Source organism: Equus przewalskii, chromosome 23 (assembly GCF_037783145.1).
Source record: "Equus przewalskii isolate Varuska chromosome 23, EquPr2, whole genome shotgun sequence".
Lineage (NCBI taxonomy): Eukaryota > Metazoa > Chordata > Mammalia > Perissodactyla > Equidae > Equus > Equus przewalskii.
This window is the reverse complement of record NC_091853.1, coordinates 24,304,153-24,323,775: the sequence shown is the minus strand read 5'-3', so window position 1 is coordinate 24,323,775 and position 19,623 is coordinate 24,304,153. Positions and strand designations below refer to the sequence as shown.

Here is a 19,623-nt window from a genome sequence, read left to right as displayed (position 1 = left end):
CCTGTACCAATATTGGATAGGCAGTTATACTGATGGCAGTGGAGAGCCCATGAGAGTAGATAGCACTTTTTCTAAGGTATAAATTCAGAATGAACTCTTCTAGACAATAGTTTTTTCTGTTAAACACTACTGTATTTCAGCAGGGCTTGCTAGAATAGAATGTGATCATCAGGGATCTTATCACTCTTGGTTTTTTGTTGAGCTTGGAGACAAGGACATTTTTGCAGCCGGGAAGTGGGGAGAGAAGTTGGCCATTTAGGAGCAAGAAAGGCCTTTCCCAGGACTTTCTAGGGACATCACTTTGTTGCTCAAAATTGGCAATATCACTTCTGTGTTGATAAGAAAATATTAGATTCACATCTTATTATCTGACGGTAGGATAATGTGAAAAATACTGTATTATGAAAAATGTATTTCACAATATTCTAACAGATGCTGCTAGTATAATATCCTAATGGAGCAAATGCACCAAATGTGCTCGAGCATGTTTTTGACACTATTTTCATAAGTGATGATATATCCTAATTGAAACTTACTAAAATTGTGTTTTCTCCTCCAACTGTCATGAAAACATACCAAACTATGTGTTTTGTCTACCCATGATTTAGGAATATAAGATGTCTATTCCTTTTGACTTTCTCCTCTGCGGTTTAGAGTTAGATGTGAAAATATGAGACTTTATTCCTCTGAATATTAGTCCAGTGAGTTAATTCAGTCCCCAGGTATGTATCCATTCTCCTTAATGACGTACGTAGCCAACAGCAGGTTCAAACTGGAAGATTTGGATAGGACATTTTTAGGTTTTGTAAATCTAAATATCTAAATCTAAAATTTTTTAAGTCTGAAAATCTGTTATAGAAAATAGTGGTATAGTCTTTTTTTAAAAACTCATAGAGTGAATCCCTTTAGGAATCTTCAAAGGAAGTCCTAAGTATTTATTTTTATCATTGTATATTAATTTGTTTATATTGTATCACCCTTGTATCATGTAATTCTTTCATGAAAACTTGTTTCTTGTGAAACTCAACACACGTTAGAAACGTAAAAAACAGAAATGTACAACTCATGTAACTATCATCCAGGCCAAGAAATAAAATGTTACCCGTACCCCCAGAAGCCCCATCACGCCCTTCCCAATTGCTGTTCCTTCTCTCCTCACCCTAGAGTTAACCATAATTTTGACTTTTATGTTAATCATTTTTTGCTTTCTTTCTAGTTTACCACTATTCGTGCATCTGAAATACTGTGACTTAGTTTTGCCTGGTCTTTGTTTTGTTGTTGTTAGTTAGTTTTGAAATTTACATAAATGGAATCATACAGCTAAGTAACCTTTTAGGTTCAGCAATTTTCACTCAAAGCCATGGTTGTAAATGTAATTATAATTAGTTTTTGTTGCTGTATAGTGTATATATATACTGTATGAACAATATATTTGCTGTATTGTATAAACTCACCACAAATTATTTATCCATTCTGCTATTTTGGCCATTATGAATAATGCTGCTATGGACATTCTTTCATATGTCTCTTGGTAAACATTGCACATATTTCTCTTGGGTATATACATGGAGTGGAATTGCCAGGTCATAAGGTATACGTATTTTTAACGTTTTTAAAAGCCGTATCACTTTACACTCCCACCAGAGGAATATGAGGATTCCCATTGCTCTGCGTCCTCACCACACTATTGGTTTAGCCCATCTATTTGTTGTGTAGTGTTATCTCATGGTTTTAAGTTCCATTTCCTTGATTGCTAATGAAGTTGAGCATCTTTTCGTATATTTATTGGTCATTCATTTGTGAAATTACTGGTTCAAGCGTCTGGCTGTTTTTATATTGTCATCTTTTTCTTATTGATTTATAGGTGTTCTTTACATATTCTGAATTTGGGCTACATATGAACTATATGTGTTGCAGACTTCTTCTCCCACTTGGTGGTTTGCCTTTTCGCCATCGTAAAAGTCTCTTTGAAGCTCAGAAATTTTTTTTTTCCTTTTTCTCCCCAAAGCCCCCTGGTACACAGTTGTGTATTTTTAGTTGTGGGTCCCTCCAGCTGTGGCATGTGGGACCCTGCCCCAGCATGGCCCAATGAACAGTGCCATGTCTGCACCCAGGACTGGAACCTGCGAAACCCGGGCAGCCAAAGCAGAATGCACGAACCCAACCACTCCGCCACCAGGCCGGCCCCTGAAGCTCAGAAATTCTTAATTCTAATGTTGTCAGTCACCAAACTTTTCCTTTATGATTAATGCTTTTGTGTCCTTTTTAGGAAGGCTTTCCCCACCCTGAGATCATGAATATAGTCCCCTATGTTAACATATAGATTTATTACTTTACCTTTTATATTTAGATCCAGAATTGAGTTTTTGGCAAGTTTTGAGGCAGGGGTTAATTTTTATTTATTTGTGTGTGGATAACCAGTTGTCCTAGCACTACTTATTAAAAAGATTGTCCTTTCCTCCACTGCTTTGTAGTTCCAGCTTTGTTGTAAATTGTCTATATATGCCTAAGTTAATTTGTGAGCCTTTCATTCTATTCTATTAAGCTGGTTTACATTGTTTTTATCATGTTGTCTTAAATATTATAGATTTATAATAAACTTTGATACTGAGTAGAGCAGGGCCTCCTACCTTGTATTTTATTTTATTTTAATATTTTTACTGTGCTAAGAACATTTAACATGATATCTACCCTTTAACAAATTTTTAAGTGTACAATACAGTATTGTTAATTATAGGCGCTGTAAGTCCAGCTCCCAGCACTTATTCATCTTACGTAAGTGAAACTTTGTACCCATTGAACAGCAACGCTTCATTCCCGCCTCCCCTCAGCCCCTAGCAACCACCACTCTACTCTCTGCTTCTATGAGTGTGACTGTTTAGATATCACATATAAGTGGAATCATACAGTGTTTGTCCTTCTGTGACTGGCTTATTTCACTTAGCATAATGTTCTCCAGGTTCATCCATGTTGTCACATATGGAAGGATTTCCTTTTTTTTAGGCTGAATAATATTTCATTGTATGTATATACCACGTACATTTTAGAATTAGCTCATCAAGCTCCATGAAGAAACCTGTTAAGATTTTGATTGCAATTGCATTTAATCTATAGATCAATTTGAGGAGAATATTACAAAATTGAGCCTCCTATTACATTAACATAGTATATCTATGTAGCGCTCTTAAATTTCTCTCAGTAATATTCATAGTTTTCTGTAGAGAGGCTTTGCATATCATTTGTTACATTTATTCCTAGATATTTTATATTTTATGCTCTAATAAATGCTATTTTAAATAAATTTTACTTTTAGGTTTGTTATTGAAATATAGAAATGTACGGATTTTAAAATTTTACCTTTCTGTGCAATTGTAATTCCTCTGTGGACTTGTTTAGATGTCACATGTATGTAATTACATGATCTGTGACTAAGGACAGTTTGATCTCCTCCCCTTCTGAATCATGACGCCTTTCATTTCATTTTGTTGCCTTTCGTGAAGGCTAGGACCTTCACCGGCTGGGATCTCTACTACAGTGTTGACTAGAAGTGGTAACAGATGGCATCATTGTCACATCCCCAATTTCAAAGGGGAAACATTCAAAAAAAATTTTTTTTTCTATTTAGTATAATGTTATATGTTGCTAGATTTGGTTTGCTCTTCATTTATTTAGAGTTTTAAACCCAAGTTCATAAATGAAAAAATCCTTTAATTTTTTATAATAGCCTTGTCAGGTTTTGGTTTTCAGGTTTTGGTAGATTCTTAAAGGAAACCAGGGAACGTTTCTCCTTTCCCTACTAAGTAGAAGAGTTTGCATAAAACTAGTGTTATTAATTAGAATTCACTAGTGAAGTCGGGTAGCTAAAGTTTTTTAGTTTTGTCTCTTGTTTGTTTGGGAAGGGTTTTTAATTACAAGTTCAATTTCTTTAATAGGACTTCAGATATTCTATTTCTTCTTGTGTCAGTTTTGCTTAGTCGTGGTTTTCTAGGACTGTGTCCATTTCATCAAAACTTCAAATTTGTTGGAAGAAAGCTGTTCATACTATCCTTTTATCTTTTTCATGGTCTACAGAATATGTAGCAGTGTCTCCTTTTTCATTCCTGATATTTGTTGTTTTGTGCCTTCTGTTTTTTTCTTAATTCAGCTCTTCAATGTTTATTTTTATTAGTCATTTCAAATAACTTATTTTCATTATCAGTTAGTTACTCATAGGTTATTTAGAAGTGTATCCTTAATTTCCAAATATGTAGGGAATTTTTTCTTCACTAGAAGATAGTTTCGCTTTCTAGCTGATTAAAAAACATGCTATGAGTGATTTCTGTCATTTGAAATTCATCGCTATTTGCTTTATTTTCATAAATATTTCCATAAAAATTCCACTGCATAGTTGAGAAAAATGTATATTCTGTCATTTTAGGGTATGGTGTTGTACGTATTACCATCGGGTCAATTTTGTTTATTGTGATATTCAAATCCTTTACATTCTTGCTGTATTTATACGTCTGCTTGTTTGGTCAGTTACTGAAAGAAGTGTGCTGAAGTCCCCACTGCTTGTAGACTGTTTATCTTTCTAGTTCTGGCAATTTTTGCTTTCGGTATTTTGAGCCTATGTTATTAAAGTGCAAGCAAATTTGGAATTATTTTATCTTCTTGATAAATTGAAAGTTTTATCATTATTGAGTGTACCTCTTCATCTCTAGTAATGGTTGTCGCCTTAGAGCTAACCTTGACTAATAGTAATGTAGCTACACGAATTTTCTTTTGGTTATTATTTGCATGGTAAATATTTTCCCATCCTTTTCTGTTCAAATTTCTGTATCTCGGTGTTTTACAATGTTCTGTATCACAGTGTTTTACATATTGATTTATAAATAGCAGATAATTTTGTTTTGTTTATTTAATCAAAGTGTGTTCATCTTTGTCTTTGAAGGCACAGTTACGACATTTACATTTAATGTAATTGAGTCTAAATCTATGTCAGTATTTTAAGAATAAGTCTTTAAACAACAATTTTTCGCACTTAGAAAATAGTTCATTAACATCTCTGAGTTTAAGAAGTTTATCTTCTCTGATTTGTGTATAAATATGCAGGAATATCTGGAAACTTCTCATCTCCTATTATTTCTTTGACTGCTGTTTAGTGAAAAGAGATCCAAGGACTAAAATATGCTAAGAACAACATTTCTAATCTAGTGTTTTGGGAATTTTGTTTGCAACTCTTGTCTTTATTCTGATTCACCTACGTACTTCCAATAAACACAGCATTAACAATGTATCTTTTAATGTGTACATCTTCTTCATAAATATAAAGATTTCCTTTTTGATTACAGGGCTGTGGCTCCCAAATGAGCGTGTCAGAAATGTCCTGCAGTGAAAGCACATCCTCGTGTCAGGCTCTCGAACACGGCTCAGTTCCAGAAATTCTCATTGGCCTGCTTTATCATGCCGCCACTGGAAGACTATCAGCGGAAGTGATAAAAGGCAGCCACTTCAAAAACTTGGCCGCGAACAGACCACCCAGTGAGTGAAAAAAACTTTTTTAATTGTAATGTTTCCTGCACTTATGGGACTCTCAGTGTTAGGGGCTTCAGTCCTATCATTGAGTCCTAACCGATCAAAGTGAAATGGTGTAATCATCAGCTAATCTGTTTCATGTTTTCTATTTCCAAGTCCTTTGGGAAGTAGAAAAATTTGAAATTCAAAATATTGATTGTAAGATGTCAAGACTTTTAATTTTTCATAGTGTCTTCATAATAAATTATCCTTATCATAGCCATTATCTTCTAATGCCAAGAAAAGTTACAGAGTTTTTTGAAGTTAATAATATTCCACAAATATGATGAGGAATATGTATAGCTATTGTTGTTAACTGAAGGTGATGTTGTGTTTTCTGTCTGCATGCAGTACTATGAACTGATGTATATACTGCTGTATTTTTACTTTTCTCCCTTACCAATTTAAGGAAAAACTGTTTCTTCACATTTTTCGTCTTTTAAATCAGTACTACCAGCAATCTTTTCTTAAATGGAATGTGCTTTGCCTTTACCAGGACAGACAGAATAAGGAGCAGTTTGATATTCACCCTAGATGCTAGGAAGAGAAAGCTGGATGGTACCCCTCTGCCCTGTCTCTATGCCCCTCGCTCTTCTCTCTCCTCTCTCTCCCAGCTCTGGGAGGTGGGGGCAAGTTATGGGAGCACAGAGAAGCTGTCACCCAGTATACCTCCAAAACTGTTTGTTGAGAAAGTAGCAGCTTCTTTATACTTCTCTAAAATTATAGCTGTTAATGCCCTAAACTAAAAATTTGAGAGGATATCTTGAATAATAATGGCCACCTTAAGTTTGTTTAAAGATTTCTCACAGATTTGCTTAAAGCAATCTTTTATTCCAAGTATCAAATTATTAAAGGAGGGGAAACTTTTTCCACCCTTGAATTAAATTCACTGTACTTCTAAATGTCCTAAAAATTCTTTTTTCAATCAAAGTGAAAAGTCACAAAAATATATTTGGTTTGCCCCTAGGTAGTATTTGAAATTTTGCTTCTTACATGCATCCCAGAATATATCTATCTCTGAATTAAAAACACAAGGCCAAGATTATGTCCATATTTCTACCCCGGGACGAGTGGCCTAACTCCCCTGAGTGTGTTTCCTTGTACATAAAATTAAGGTGTGTCTTTCGCAGGGAAACTGTGAGACTCAAATCCGATAAAGGTGCATACAAGAAGGAAGGAATTGTTATTGTGCCCTTTGTCCTTTCAATAGGAAAAATACGGAGGGAGGAAAGAGCAATTACTAAAGTAAACAGCTTTGGAAGTATGACTTGGTTACCTTCGTTAATACACAGAATGCAAACTCAAACGGCCTGGGAAGTAACTTAAATGAGCAAAATTTGTAGATGAAAAACAAGGAGCATGGTGAGGCCCGTGACAGATGCAAGATTACCCGCCCTGCCTTAGACATTCAGATTCCAAAACTTCTGAACACTGTTGCAGATAAACAGAATATTATTTGGGGTTACATTTAGCCACAAGCTATCAGTTTGCTGTTCCTGCTTTAGCTAATCGTTTAAGTTTTCGACAGCTATTTAACTTGAGATGCTAAAAAGTAGCAGAATGAAATTATGTGTTTGCCCTTCTGTCCTTGCTGTCCCCACTCTGATAGAAACAGAGAAACACTAATGAGAACTAAACTGAAGGGAGGAGGTGGGGGCAGGGGCAGATAATAAACAGGGTAAGAGAGAGTAGCGTCCACAACAGAGTAGATCTTTCCGGTTCAAGAATAGGTTATAGCAACTTTCACTGTTTTAGAGTTAGATCTTCAGGATCAGGGTGGTTAATAGTGTTAGCTGGGAGGTAGCATTCAAATTAATTATATGAAGTAGAGTATTTATAAAGTAAAATATAATATAGTTTTGTGAGTTTGTCTTATACTGTATATATTATATAAGATTGTCACCCTTCATAAATACCTAGGTTCTAAGCTGTGATACAGACTGAATTATCCAATTTTTATGGAAAGAAACAATGACAACATTCACGAGCAAAAATTTTGATAGTTCTATTTTAGTTTGCATAACTTAATTTTATATTATATTGGAACGAATAAAAATATTTGAAATATTAAATATTGCATGGATAAACTTAAAAATTTAGCATAACAATAGTGATCCTATAATGACTTCTATTCAGTCTTTTATAGTCTGATACTTTGCATGGTTCTATGTTCAATGTGCTTTAGACCAAGAGGATATCATTATAAAGATGTCCCCTTTAAAACAGTGTAATTTTTGTTTAAGATTGCACAATGACCTTAAAAATTCTCATTCCATGAAATTTACCCGACAACCCTTTTGTTCAACCCTCTACCTGAATTAAAATGCTAAAGTTTTGTGTTCTTCCACTCCAGTGAACAGTGTTTCCTCTTTAATTCTAACCTTTGACCCTCTTTCACCCAACAATTGACATCTGGTCATTATTTCTTTTACTGCTTTCCACCCCCTGTTGTCAGATGGACTGTTCTGTTGTCTAAAACACTTGATAGGTGGACAGGTTTATATAATCCGAGGTGAGTTCTTGTAGAGGCTAATTGGATGTTGTCTTTTCATGCAAAAACAGAATACTCTAAAACTTGCCAGCAGTGAAGCTGTCCACCATGTTGGTTTCAAAAAAAAGTGCACATTTATTATCTGTGGTACTTTAAATAAAACTAACTTAGAATTTATCTCTGATTATGGATGATGGTATTCAGAGTATCTATAAAATAAGCAAACCTTTTTTAAATTCAAGGTTTTATTTTTTCATTCATTGTATTTTGATTCATACAACAGAATTAGATGTTTTATGAGAAATATTGCAATTTTCATGACAATTAATTGAAATTTTGATATGAAGTACACATGATGGATCAAACATGCTGAAGACCATTTGCATGAGTCTAAAGAACTTGAAAACACAGTTGTTTGAAGAGAGGGTTTATCTCCCAAATAATCAGGCAACGAACTGTTACGTTTCACTTCGTACACTAAACATCACATCAATTTTTTTTTATAATTCATGAAAATAGTTGATACCATACTTAAAATTTCACATTAAATTGTGCCAAAAAGGAATCCTGCAGCATTTATTTTAACTATCCAAAAAGCACATTAAATGTACTCTTGCATGAAACCGGGAGAAAGTTTTACTTGATTTGCTAAACTCTGAGCCCTTAAATGCATTTGGCTTCATTTTGGCCCTTAAACATTTTAAAAATATATTTAAAAACCACATCCATGCAGAGATTTTTTTGACATTTCATCCTAAGCTGTTTTGATGTCATCTTTGCATTCTTGTCTTCTTCTTTTCCTCTTTACCATTTGCCTTCATTTCTATTTGTTTGTTTATTCTTATTCTCTGAAAACACAGTGGAATGCTTTACAGTGTCGTGGCTAACTGAGCTTGCTAAGTGTTTATTAATGCTATGACGTCCTGCTTAGTGAAGCTAAATGGGGACGGGGATGGGCGGGGGTTGGGGGGAAGTGGGAGGTCAAGGATGGGGGTGGGAGGGTGGAGGAAGGATTATGAGGTATACCTTTAAATTCTAACTGTAATGTAGAAATAGTGAGGTCAAGATGTTACTACCCCCAAAAGATTACCTGCCTGCTTAGCATTCTCTTTACTTGTCACATTTTATAAGCATCTACATCAAAATGGAATTAGTTGAATTTCCATTAAACGTGGTATACACCATATCCTTATAGAGTATAAATACTTAATCTTTGCAGCAAATGTTACAAGAAAGATGTTTTGAGTTTGTTTCAAATGATGTTTGTGGTATGTTGTTGTTTTTTTCCTGTAGATACATATGTTAAATTAACTCTACTGAATTCCATGGGTCAAGAGATGTCCAAATGCAAGACATCGATCCGCAGAGGGCAGCCAAATCCAGTATACAAGGAAACTTTTGTTTTTCAAGTGGCCCTATTTCAACTTTCTGATGTGACTCTCATACTGTCTGTGTATAACAAACGCAGCATGAAAAGAAAAGAGATGATAGGCTGGATTTCTTTAGGTCTGAACAGCTCTGGAGAAGAGGAACTCAATCACTGGACTGAAATGAAAGAGTCAAAAGGACAGCAAGTATGTAGATGGCATGCGTTACTAGAGTCATGATGGATAGGATAAAGGAGCGATTACCGTCCAAGGCAGCATTATTTCTGATCACAGCACTATTCTTTTTACCTAGTCACCGTTACAAGAGCTGTTCTTTGAAGAATCGTCTTCAACATTCTACCAAAATGCTTTAAATTCTGTGGAAGGAACATCTAAACCGACATAAATGAAGGAAAAAAGTGTCTCTGGTAGAGCTTGTTTGGGAAAAGGAGAAACGTGTATCGTCCTTGTGGAACAAAACAGTCCTCCAGAGCTTTCAGAACATGCTTTTGGTTTGAAGTTAATTTTACTTTAGCAAAAGAGCCAATAATTTCATGAAAAACCAAAATTCTGAATGATTTTTTAAAAATCAGAATTTTTAGTTGCAGCACTATTTTAGTGTCACCGTACACGTTCTCCATAAAACCTCTTTTGACTGGCTCGTCCCCGGTGTTTGTGATGTTCTCTAATATGGGAAAGTAGTTCTCCAGCTCCATCATAAGTCATATCTAACGGTGAAGGGTTTCCATCACATTGAAAATTGTTTTATTTCAGATATTTTCCCCGCATGCACTTATTTCATTGTGCCTCAGTTCTTCTCAGCACTAAATCTAAGTGCAAGCAAGTATTCATTTTCATACAAGAATTTTTTTTATATGTTATTTTTTAAAAAGCTCATTTCTTCATTTGCCTCTGCTTTTGCCTGATCCAAAGAGACCAAGTCGCTGGACTGGTCCTTTGCAAGTCTTTTAGACAGGTTGTACTGTAGAACTCTGTAACTTTCTGTTGAAAGCACTTCCTGTATTCGTGTATTCCAATGTAGGAAGCTAATAGAGCAGGACTTTACTTTAAAATTCCTTTCAATGATTGACTGTTTGAAATTGTAGTCATGTGAAAATACATTTTTTACAAACTAAAAAATATAGTAGATAAGCTGTTGAAAATTGAAAACAATTCAAGTTAAAGACTATTTTAATTATCTGCTCTGAGTATTTAGTAACCAACACTGCATAGAGCAGGTAGCATTCAAATAAGAAACTGTTCTCTCTCTTCACTCTCACTTCGATTTGTATTTGTGATATAAAGACTCTCCAGTGCTCAGTTTGAATCAGAACGTCATGTTCAAAACAGTTTTGAGATTCCTTATGAAGTTTCTAGTGACTTGTGACTAGATTTTATGAAATTTACAGATAACGTTCTTCAACGTGATGTCATCCTGTGCCTTTCATGTAAGTTAAATTTGCTCATACAGCTTGAAAGTTGTATTTGCAAAATTAGGCCTTCGATTTTTATAAATGTAAAGATTCCTCAGAACAGTGTCACAAGATCTTTATTTCCTCTGAAGTATGTAAAAGTTGTATAATGTGCTAATTTTTTAAAATGGCAAGGCATTTTCATTTGTTCTTTTTATATTTAGGAACTCTGATTAATCAGGAAAATTATAAGCTGTCTTCTTTTTAATTTTGCTTCTTACCCAATATATAATTTTATGCATATACTTTATTAAATAGAATATGTTTTGTATATATAAAAGTATTTTTTTCTCTTTCTAATGTCTAGTTAAACTAGACAAAAACATACTATTTACCAATTACTAAAAAGCATTATATCATCGTTCCTAGTCCCAACTAAGTACTATAGATTATTGTATGCTAGAAAAGCTAGGACTTGTTATTACCATAATAACAAAACCATGCATAGATATTATTACTTCAGCTTGGCTGTACTGAAAGGCCTTAAAAGAAATCCAAAAAGACAGTGAACTCCTAATATTTTTTGGTTTAAAAAGTGGCAGCTCTATGCATTCATACACATGAATTATAAGACAAAATATAAATGCTCTCTTGGGTGACTTGAGGGTCAAGAATCTATGTTTCTAGAGTTACGTTAAAGGAAAGAATCTGTTCTCTTATTGTTACATTAATGAGCTTTTCCCAGGGCTTTTTATAAATGAGTTGGGTTATTAAGTTAGAACATGAATCAAATGGTCAAATATCTCATGTAAGTATTTTCAGCAACAGTATGGAAAAAGACTTGAAGGGAGGGTGTAGATCTTACTGAGAAATTGGATTTACGCATTTGATGCTACAAGTAGCTTTTCTGGCTTTGAAACAACGGACTGCATTGCTAACAGCTGGGATCTTCCTAATAAAAAGAATTATCAGTCTTATTTGTAGCTGTAACAAAACCTAATCAAACACATTATAAGACTGGGTTGGTGCTTTCTCCTTCAGTGAGGAAAACTAGCTGTTATTTGTTGTTTGTTACATCTTTCTTCAGACTATGCCCAGAATTGTGTGTGTGCTTTGATATATCCTTAATGGTTTATCTGATATAAGTGTTAAATCCAATATGGCCTAAAATTAATCAGCGATTTAAAAAACATTTCAGGAAGGACCCTACCTCCACCCCAGCTGCCAAGTCCTCAAAGATTATGAATTATGTGTATGTGTATCTGTATACACACACATACCGACACACACAGCCCAATGTGTATTGTGTGTATTTGTGTGTATATAAAGGTGAAGGTGTCCTGGCTTTTTCAGATAACTAAATAGAAAAGCGTTTATCAAGTTTCTGCATTACTTTTCTCCTCTGTATATTTACTAGAGATTATATTTGGTTTTGGGTGCTATTTGCTACCATTCTCCTCCATACACAGCAAAATATGTATCTTTTTATTTTGTGGATTGACACAATTTAGAGTAATTACTCCCTAAAATTTGTCTGTTCTTTTAGAACAAGATTAAATAGGGCTCCAGAGACCCACTTCACTCGACTGAATCTAATGTACAAGACAGTACTACTGCTCTTTTGTGAGCTTGAATTTGCATGAAAGCTTAAAGGCAAAATCTTATATCTCAGTAATTATATCAAATAGGGGCCCATGGTGGGCAGCAGGTGTTGCCTCAGAAACTTGAGAAAGACAACCCACTTTCTTATTGTGCTCTTAAAATCCCCTAAGTTTTATAATAAAATGAGATAGTCCAAATATGGCAATTGACTGGCATTCATGGGAGCTCCTGAGCCTGGAATTACTGGCTTTATTTGTCTCCCAAATGAGCTGCAAAATGTAGTTGTTTATTACTGCCCGAGAAACAAAGTGTATTTCAAATCTGTAAAGAATTTGTTTAGTATAATATCTTCTTACCTTTCAGAAGCTTTCTTCTATAGTTTTGTGTCTTCTATACTGTGTCCACAGTTTGTGTGAAATCCATTTGCATATTTTCTTACTATGCATTCAGTAAATTCTCAATAATGTATTTAATGACAGAAATAATAAATTGGACCACAATTTAAAACGAGAGAAACCAATGAGAAAATTTCTAAACTACCCATTATTAATATATACATGTTTAAGTGTAGGGTCTGGTAGGGCTGTTTCATCCAGCTTCGTGCAGATGCTCAGGGCTATGTGTTAAATTGTTTTCTTGATACCGTCATCATTTTCATGTCACTTATCAAGTGAATCAGAAGCGTAATCAATGATTACACAGTACGATAGCACTAATGGGGAGGAGGTTATAGAATTGAGGCTGTTCTTCAAGATGAAGATGGAGACCAAGTGATATCATAGTTTTTCAAGTGAACTGAGAGATAGGCTATTTGAAGGCATAAATTTTAGATAAAGTAAGAACAGTAGTCACCAACAAATTTGTCTCATGGTCTCTATCTGGATATGAGTTGAAATTATACAAATCCACTTGCATAAAATTGCCACTTGCCTGAATAGACTAGATAGTCAATTCATAGCAATTTTTCTCATTGATAGTTATTTCACATAGATAGTTATTATTCAAAAGTTTTAATTTCTTTTCTTCCCCATGCACCATCCCCAGGTCACCTGTGACCTCCACTAGAGGTAGCCGTCAGTATCATCACCACCAACCAAACTCTATATTGAGCCAAGGTTAAACACACTACCAAGAATTTTTTTCAGTTAACTCAAAAACATCATCTGTGCCTACCAAAATGTATAATAATGAGGATGGTAACTGCTATAATTTACTAAGCCCTGGTACGATAATTTACCATTTTGTTTGATGCTCACAACACTGTGAGGTAAGTAATATTATCACATTTTGTAGATGAAGAAATTGCAGCATAGAAGCTAAGCAGACTTGCCCAAGGTCATCCAGGAAGGAAGTGGAAGAACTGGGATTAGAACCCAGCTATAAATTACTCTAAAACCTATGCCATGCATGTTACAGCTGCGTCCCTCTTTACTGGTTGCAAGAAAAACAGTCAAAGCAACATTATATTTGTCAATAATCCCACCTACCTTAATTGAATGGCCGAACTAGATAAAGAAAGGGAAAAAACAAGCAGAGCTTGGGAAAGAGAAATAATGACAAAGAAGGAAAGAAGATCAGATGTGTTTGTCTTCAGGACACAAATGGTACTTTTGTGCCGTACTTTGTAGTTGACTTTGATTTTCAAAGACTTGGGGATTAATTTACTTAGCCACTTTAGCCCATACTTACTTATATTCTGAAAGTGTGTTAATCGGTTTGTTCTGCTCCTTGTCCACTTTTGGGAATCCAAGATATTTTAGTTGTATATGATCACCTTTCTACCCTATGAAGTGGATAGCCTGTATCCATTAGGATACATTCGGATTCGCTGATATAATTCCCCGTATCAATGGTGAGAGGCAAGTCTCTTCTCTTCCTCTGTGCTTTCATGGCAATTTATTTGTGTTTCTTCTATACTGTTTGTTAAAGTTTAACCAGATTACAGCTAGTTTTATTATATATGTTTCTCTTTCTCCCTTGGTAGTAGTTAATGCCTTGTCTTATTACCTTTATGTGCCCCTTGCTCATTGCAGGCATACCATAAACATTGAATTGAATTAAATTTCCTATGGAAGAAATCAATAATACCATTATATAAGTCTCAATTTTTATGAATCTTGTCTTATGCGTGGATTTATTTATTCTTTCATTTCATATATGTTTGTAAGAGTACTTACCATGTGCCATGTGTTGTTCTAAGTGCTACAGATGCAGAGATAATAAATTGGATAGACAAAGTCTTTGCCCTCATGGAGCTTGCATATCAGTTTAGTGAAGGAGAACAACATGGAGTTCAGAAAAATCTTCCTGGAGAAGGTAACCCCTGAGTTGGATCTTAAAGAACAAATATAGATTAGACTCACATCAGGAAACATTTCTCTCCAAGGGCAAAATTTAAAAGAGCGGTTCCCAAACTATAGCATGTTTAAGAATTATTTTGAGCACTTAATTTGTATTCCAAAGCCCTACCTCCAGAGATCTCTTTCATTTGGTCTGGGGTGGAGCCCACGAATCTACATTTTATTAAGCTCCCCAGGAAATTCTGTCCAAGATACATTAGTATAGAATATTTAAGCTCATTATATAGAATTATTGATTGCAATATTTCAGTGCCCATAGATTAGATCTTTAAATGTGCTAGTGATAAATAAGAGCGAGATTAAGACTAGGATTAGTGCTATTGATCTTTTACTTGTGCATCCTTAAAAAGAAAGATATTTAATGAAAAAATTGAAAGTAATATTTAGTGATGAGTTCCTGTCCATTCTCATTCAACATAACTTTTGCAAAGTATTCCTTGGTGTAATAAATAAATTCTATTTTGTTGGCTTTATGATTGCTGGAAATTCCTTTGGATTCAAATATTCGTTCACATATTTCCAAGCTATCTTTACAATGATAGCTATAAGACAAACATATTTATCTGGTGTATCCCTGTCAGTATTCTAAATGAAATAAGACTAACCTTGAAGTAAATGTCTGGTAGCAGCCGTTGGTGGTGGCGTTTTTCATGCTTGTGTATAGTAATCTTTCTTGCCTTTTCTCGTCATCTTGAATGGCTTCGTTGTCGTCACACCCATCAGATGAACCACACTCCTGGATCTTCACTAGGGACAGCAGTGAATCTGTTACCTCTGCTCTGACCTCCATTTCTTTAATTGCTTTGCCCTTTCTTAGGGCCTTTTATTTCAAATAGCAAGTTAATACAGCAGCCTCAGGTCCTCCTCTTTCTCTAAAAATAAATGCCGTGGATAAGATTCATGTAAGTTTCTATTTTCCCCCACTTAAAACGTAGCCTTACCTCCTTCTCTGGCGTAATATTTTGCATGAATATATTTTGAAATTTTTTCCCAAACAAAGATCTGTGATTGACCCACTGAAAAGTGAGGTTATTTGAATATCTGAAATAATATGGTTATGGAATTAGGCTGTTTTGTGACTGCTGCTGTATCATTGTGTTTGCTCTGGTTATAGTTTGAAATCTGGTTAATATAATCTTAATTTGAGAGAGTTAGATAGACTAGAATTATTAGTCCATTATAAAAAATGAATGTAAGAATCTTTTCTCTCCCCATTTAGACAACTTTGTATCTTTTTTAAAAATGTTCCTTCTTTCTTCCTCCCAGCCTTTTCCCCCGACTCCTATTTGTATACATTCACACTAGATACCACAGTTCTTCAAAGCTGAATAATAGCTATTGAAAACTGATGCTCTGACTTTTTTCTCTTAATCTCATGGACTGAACAGTAGGGAGGACCATATAGGTTTCCTCAGAGACCAGAGAGAGAACGAAGCATGATCTTCTTTGTCCTTGGAGGTGTGTTGTGGCTCTTGTGATTGTTGTCATCGTTGTCAACATACCTGGAATAGCGTCAAGTACCCTAATGTCATGTTGTATGGGTTGGAAGCAGAGAAGGAAACTTGATTATTAGTCTAACAAAAGTTTGGCTGAATTTTATTGTAAAATTTCAGCCCCTTAGTACATAAAAGTTTCTAAATAATTAATTATGAGAACAAAGTCACTACTGTGACAATAGGTCTCAAGATTTTTGACATTATTTCAATGTCAATTTGACAGTCTGTGTTGTAAATTGTCCTATTATTTTAGGGCCCTTCTTCACCCTTTTCTTTATTATTCTGATTACTATTTGATATTTCAGTTTGTCTTTGAAATATTCAAGACAACTTTAAAAAGAAAAACCTGAACACCTTCTGTTTTATTCCTTCACCATGTGATCTCTCACGTGACACGTATTGTGTTTAAAATGATGCCCAATAGATGAAATATAATACTCCATCATACACTGAAGAAATAATTTTCTGAAATTATTTGTATATTCAGGTTTTTCTAGAATGCTTGCTTCTATAAATCTAAGCAGTTCATAGTAAACATGACTGTTTTGTTTAATGAGAAAACAGGAGTTTTCCCTTATCTCAGATTTATCGTTTCTCTTGCCTTTCCCACCTGAAGGGGGATGGCTGCGCACCTCTGACCAACACCTCATCTGCCAGTTTCTGAGTGTGCTCTCCCCCTTCAGACGGTATTCTTTTCAGTAACAACCAGAACTTTTATACCCTCAGGTGGGTCCTCACCAGTGATTCCTCTTCATGAGCCCCATTAATATTGATGAAGGTCACACCTAAGCACCAATAGGAGAAAAAACACCCTAAAGCATAAAGGATGAATATCTTAAAGCCCTGGTAGAGGCTGGCATCTTCGATACCTACATGTGGTTTCAGTCATAATGGAGTAGAAGCCAACTTCCTGGAAATGAGATTTTAGGTGGTTACGTCCTAGAGTCTCTCCTCTGGTCTGCTTTCCCCTCTAGCTTGCACATTCTTTGATTTTGAATTTTGTGAGAAAGCCTTTAAAAAACCCTGGTTTTAAAAATTTCAAATGTTGACTTAACTGTGCAATTTCATAAAAACAGGAAAACTGAAGTAAATACCATAGAGTCATAGGAAGGCTTTGGGGGAGCGTGGGGGGAGATGGTGCTTGTTTTAGTTTGGGCAGTCTTTTTGGATAAGTATTGAGAATATTTACAACATTCTATGATTATGTCACGTTTGTTTTGTGAGGGGAGACCAGGTTAGCTTTTGCATATATATTATTTCTCTTAGTATTTAAATATATTTAAACAATTTTGTGAAGCAGAGCTAGAAAATAATGGTGGTATTTCAGACAGTATTTTGAAATTATAAATGTTACTTTAAATTGAATAAGAGAAAATTTCCAGTAGTAGCTTACGTTACAAAATTAATTTATAATATTTCTGCATAATTTTATTGAGATGACTTTTGTTTTTGTGGTGAAAATAATATAGTGGCAACAATTTTGAGGAATCTTTAAAGCTGTCGTAGAAGGGACAGCCAAACTTTGGCTAGATTTTTACTAGAATTTTGAAATAAGAAGTATATCAATGTTACTTTTCAGTTCAATTAGTCTTGATGAATAACAGTTATTATGTGAGTTTTAAGGGTCTTGATAAATTTGGGATCTATTCTTTTTCTAAAGCTCACGATGTTCATCACTGCTCAGTACTCTTGCATTGTGTTTTATTTCTCAAAATAATGTAATTTTTATGGAAAACTCAATTAGTGGAATCTTTTATTCAATATTCCCTCACTTTGCTGCTTTCCTTCCTCCTCCCTTCCTTCCTTCCTACTTCTTTCATTTTTTTGAGTCAAGAAGCTTCCTTAATAGTATAGTTTCTACAGAGCTTTCTTACTTATTTTTCTAATAATGGATATAACAGTGTGATGAAGTTTAAATGCTCTGTGAGCAAAACTCTATTAAACAACTTGAAGAAATGCACTGCTGATTAGCATTTCCCTTGGTCTTCAGTTGTCTCCAACATACTTTGTAGTGACTCTATGCCATTAATGGATCTTATTAATATATACTAGTGTCTGTATGGTTATCAACAGTGTTGTATTATTGTCACATTAATTTTGCATTTTTGGTCAAAAATATAAACAGATGTGTGTGTGAAACAACCCATTTTATGGAATGAGAGTATATCTAATCATTTTCATGTAATTGAAAATGTGCTATATGTTGCATTTTATTCTCATATCTACTTTTCTACTATCTGTACACCGATTGTCTCGGTGCCTTTTTCCTTTTGTATAACTGTATTACATAAAGAAATTACTGACCTCTGTGTAAACTATGTAAAAACTGTTAAAATTATTAATCCAAGGAAATTTTAATGGCAGTTCAATTTTCCAGAGAATAAATATTTGTGTGGGTTGAAAGTTACTTTTCTTCACCTCTCTGTGAGAAATGTCTTCACATTTTAGTACTTACTTGAAATGGGTAAGCATCTGACTTCTCTGATGATGATAAGCAAAAATAAGCCCTGATTCTTATCATTGACAAATAAGTGTTAATATGACTGTTACACAAAATAAAATTATGGCAATGGCATAAGCAAATATCAAGTGGATATATGTTAATGTTATTAAGATCTCAAGTTTGAAAGAAATCTCCTTTAAATGTGCTATAAAATATTGCTATCAAAATGTTTGGGTCATGTTATTTTCTTTAATTCTAAGTCAAATCTGACCTCCAAAGAAAATAAACTACAGACAAAGTTAAACATTTTAAAAGAATCTCCTTTAAAGTTCATAAATAAATCAAGAATGAAACTAACTAGCTTTAAAATGATCTTCATATCTTTAGCTGGAATATGCATATGTATACACTATTACCTAGCTTACTCTTTCGTTTAATGTGAATTCGTCATAATTTATATCGGTGTTGTCATTCTGTCTAACAAAATCATTTTCTATTTGGCAATAGTAGTTTGTTAATTTTTAATTCTTTTTTATTAGATGTTTGTTGTTTCCCAAAGACCTTGGGTTTAGATATGTTTCATATTTCATTCTCTTGTCCATTTTATTTCCAGCAACAAAGATTATAAAAACAGACTTTAACAAGTACTCTTTTCCATATTAAAAGGAATTTAAACTTTGGTGCTGCTCTAAAATTAACAGAAATTGAAGTTGCTACGTTATATAATCTCTGATCATCTTTGAATCCTTAGTTCCATAAATTAACCAGAAGCCTTTTTAGTTAACTTTTTTAAGAGCAGAACACCCGTGCCCAATTGGTCTGGTTTAATTTTGTTTTGTTTTGTAAGAGTTGTCGCTACTGAAACACAATGAAAACATAAAACACTTCTGCTGAATTTC

At 34.3% G+C, this 19,623-nt stretch overlaps 1 protein-coding gene across 4 annotated transcripts in view; it reads left to right on the top strand.

Moving 5' to 3' along the window:
• Positions 1-18,866, top strand: part of SYT14 (synaptotagmin 14) — a 250,475-nt gene extending 231,609 nt beyond the window's left edge. For 2 of the 4 annotated variants that reach the window (XM_070591310.1, XM_070591311.1), the window contains 2 exons: positions 5,331-5,520; positions 9,338-18,866. In XM_070591310.1, coding sequence (XP_070447411.1) covers positions 5,331-5,520; positions 9,338-9,651 — 504 coding nt within the window. In that variant the 3' untranslated portion in view covers positions 9,652-18,866. Of the gene's footprint in view, positions 1-5,330; positions 5,521-8,008; positions 8,066-9,337 lie in introns of all 4 variants that reach the window. The other 2 variants (XM_070591309.1, XM_070591312.1) reach the window with 2 other exon arrangements.
• Positions 18,867-19,623: the final 757 nt, after the last annotated feature.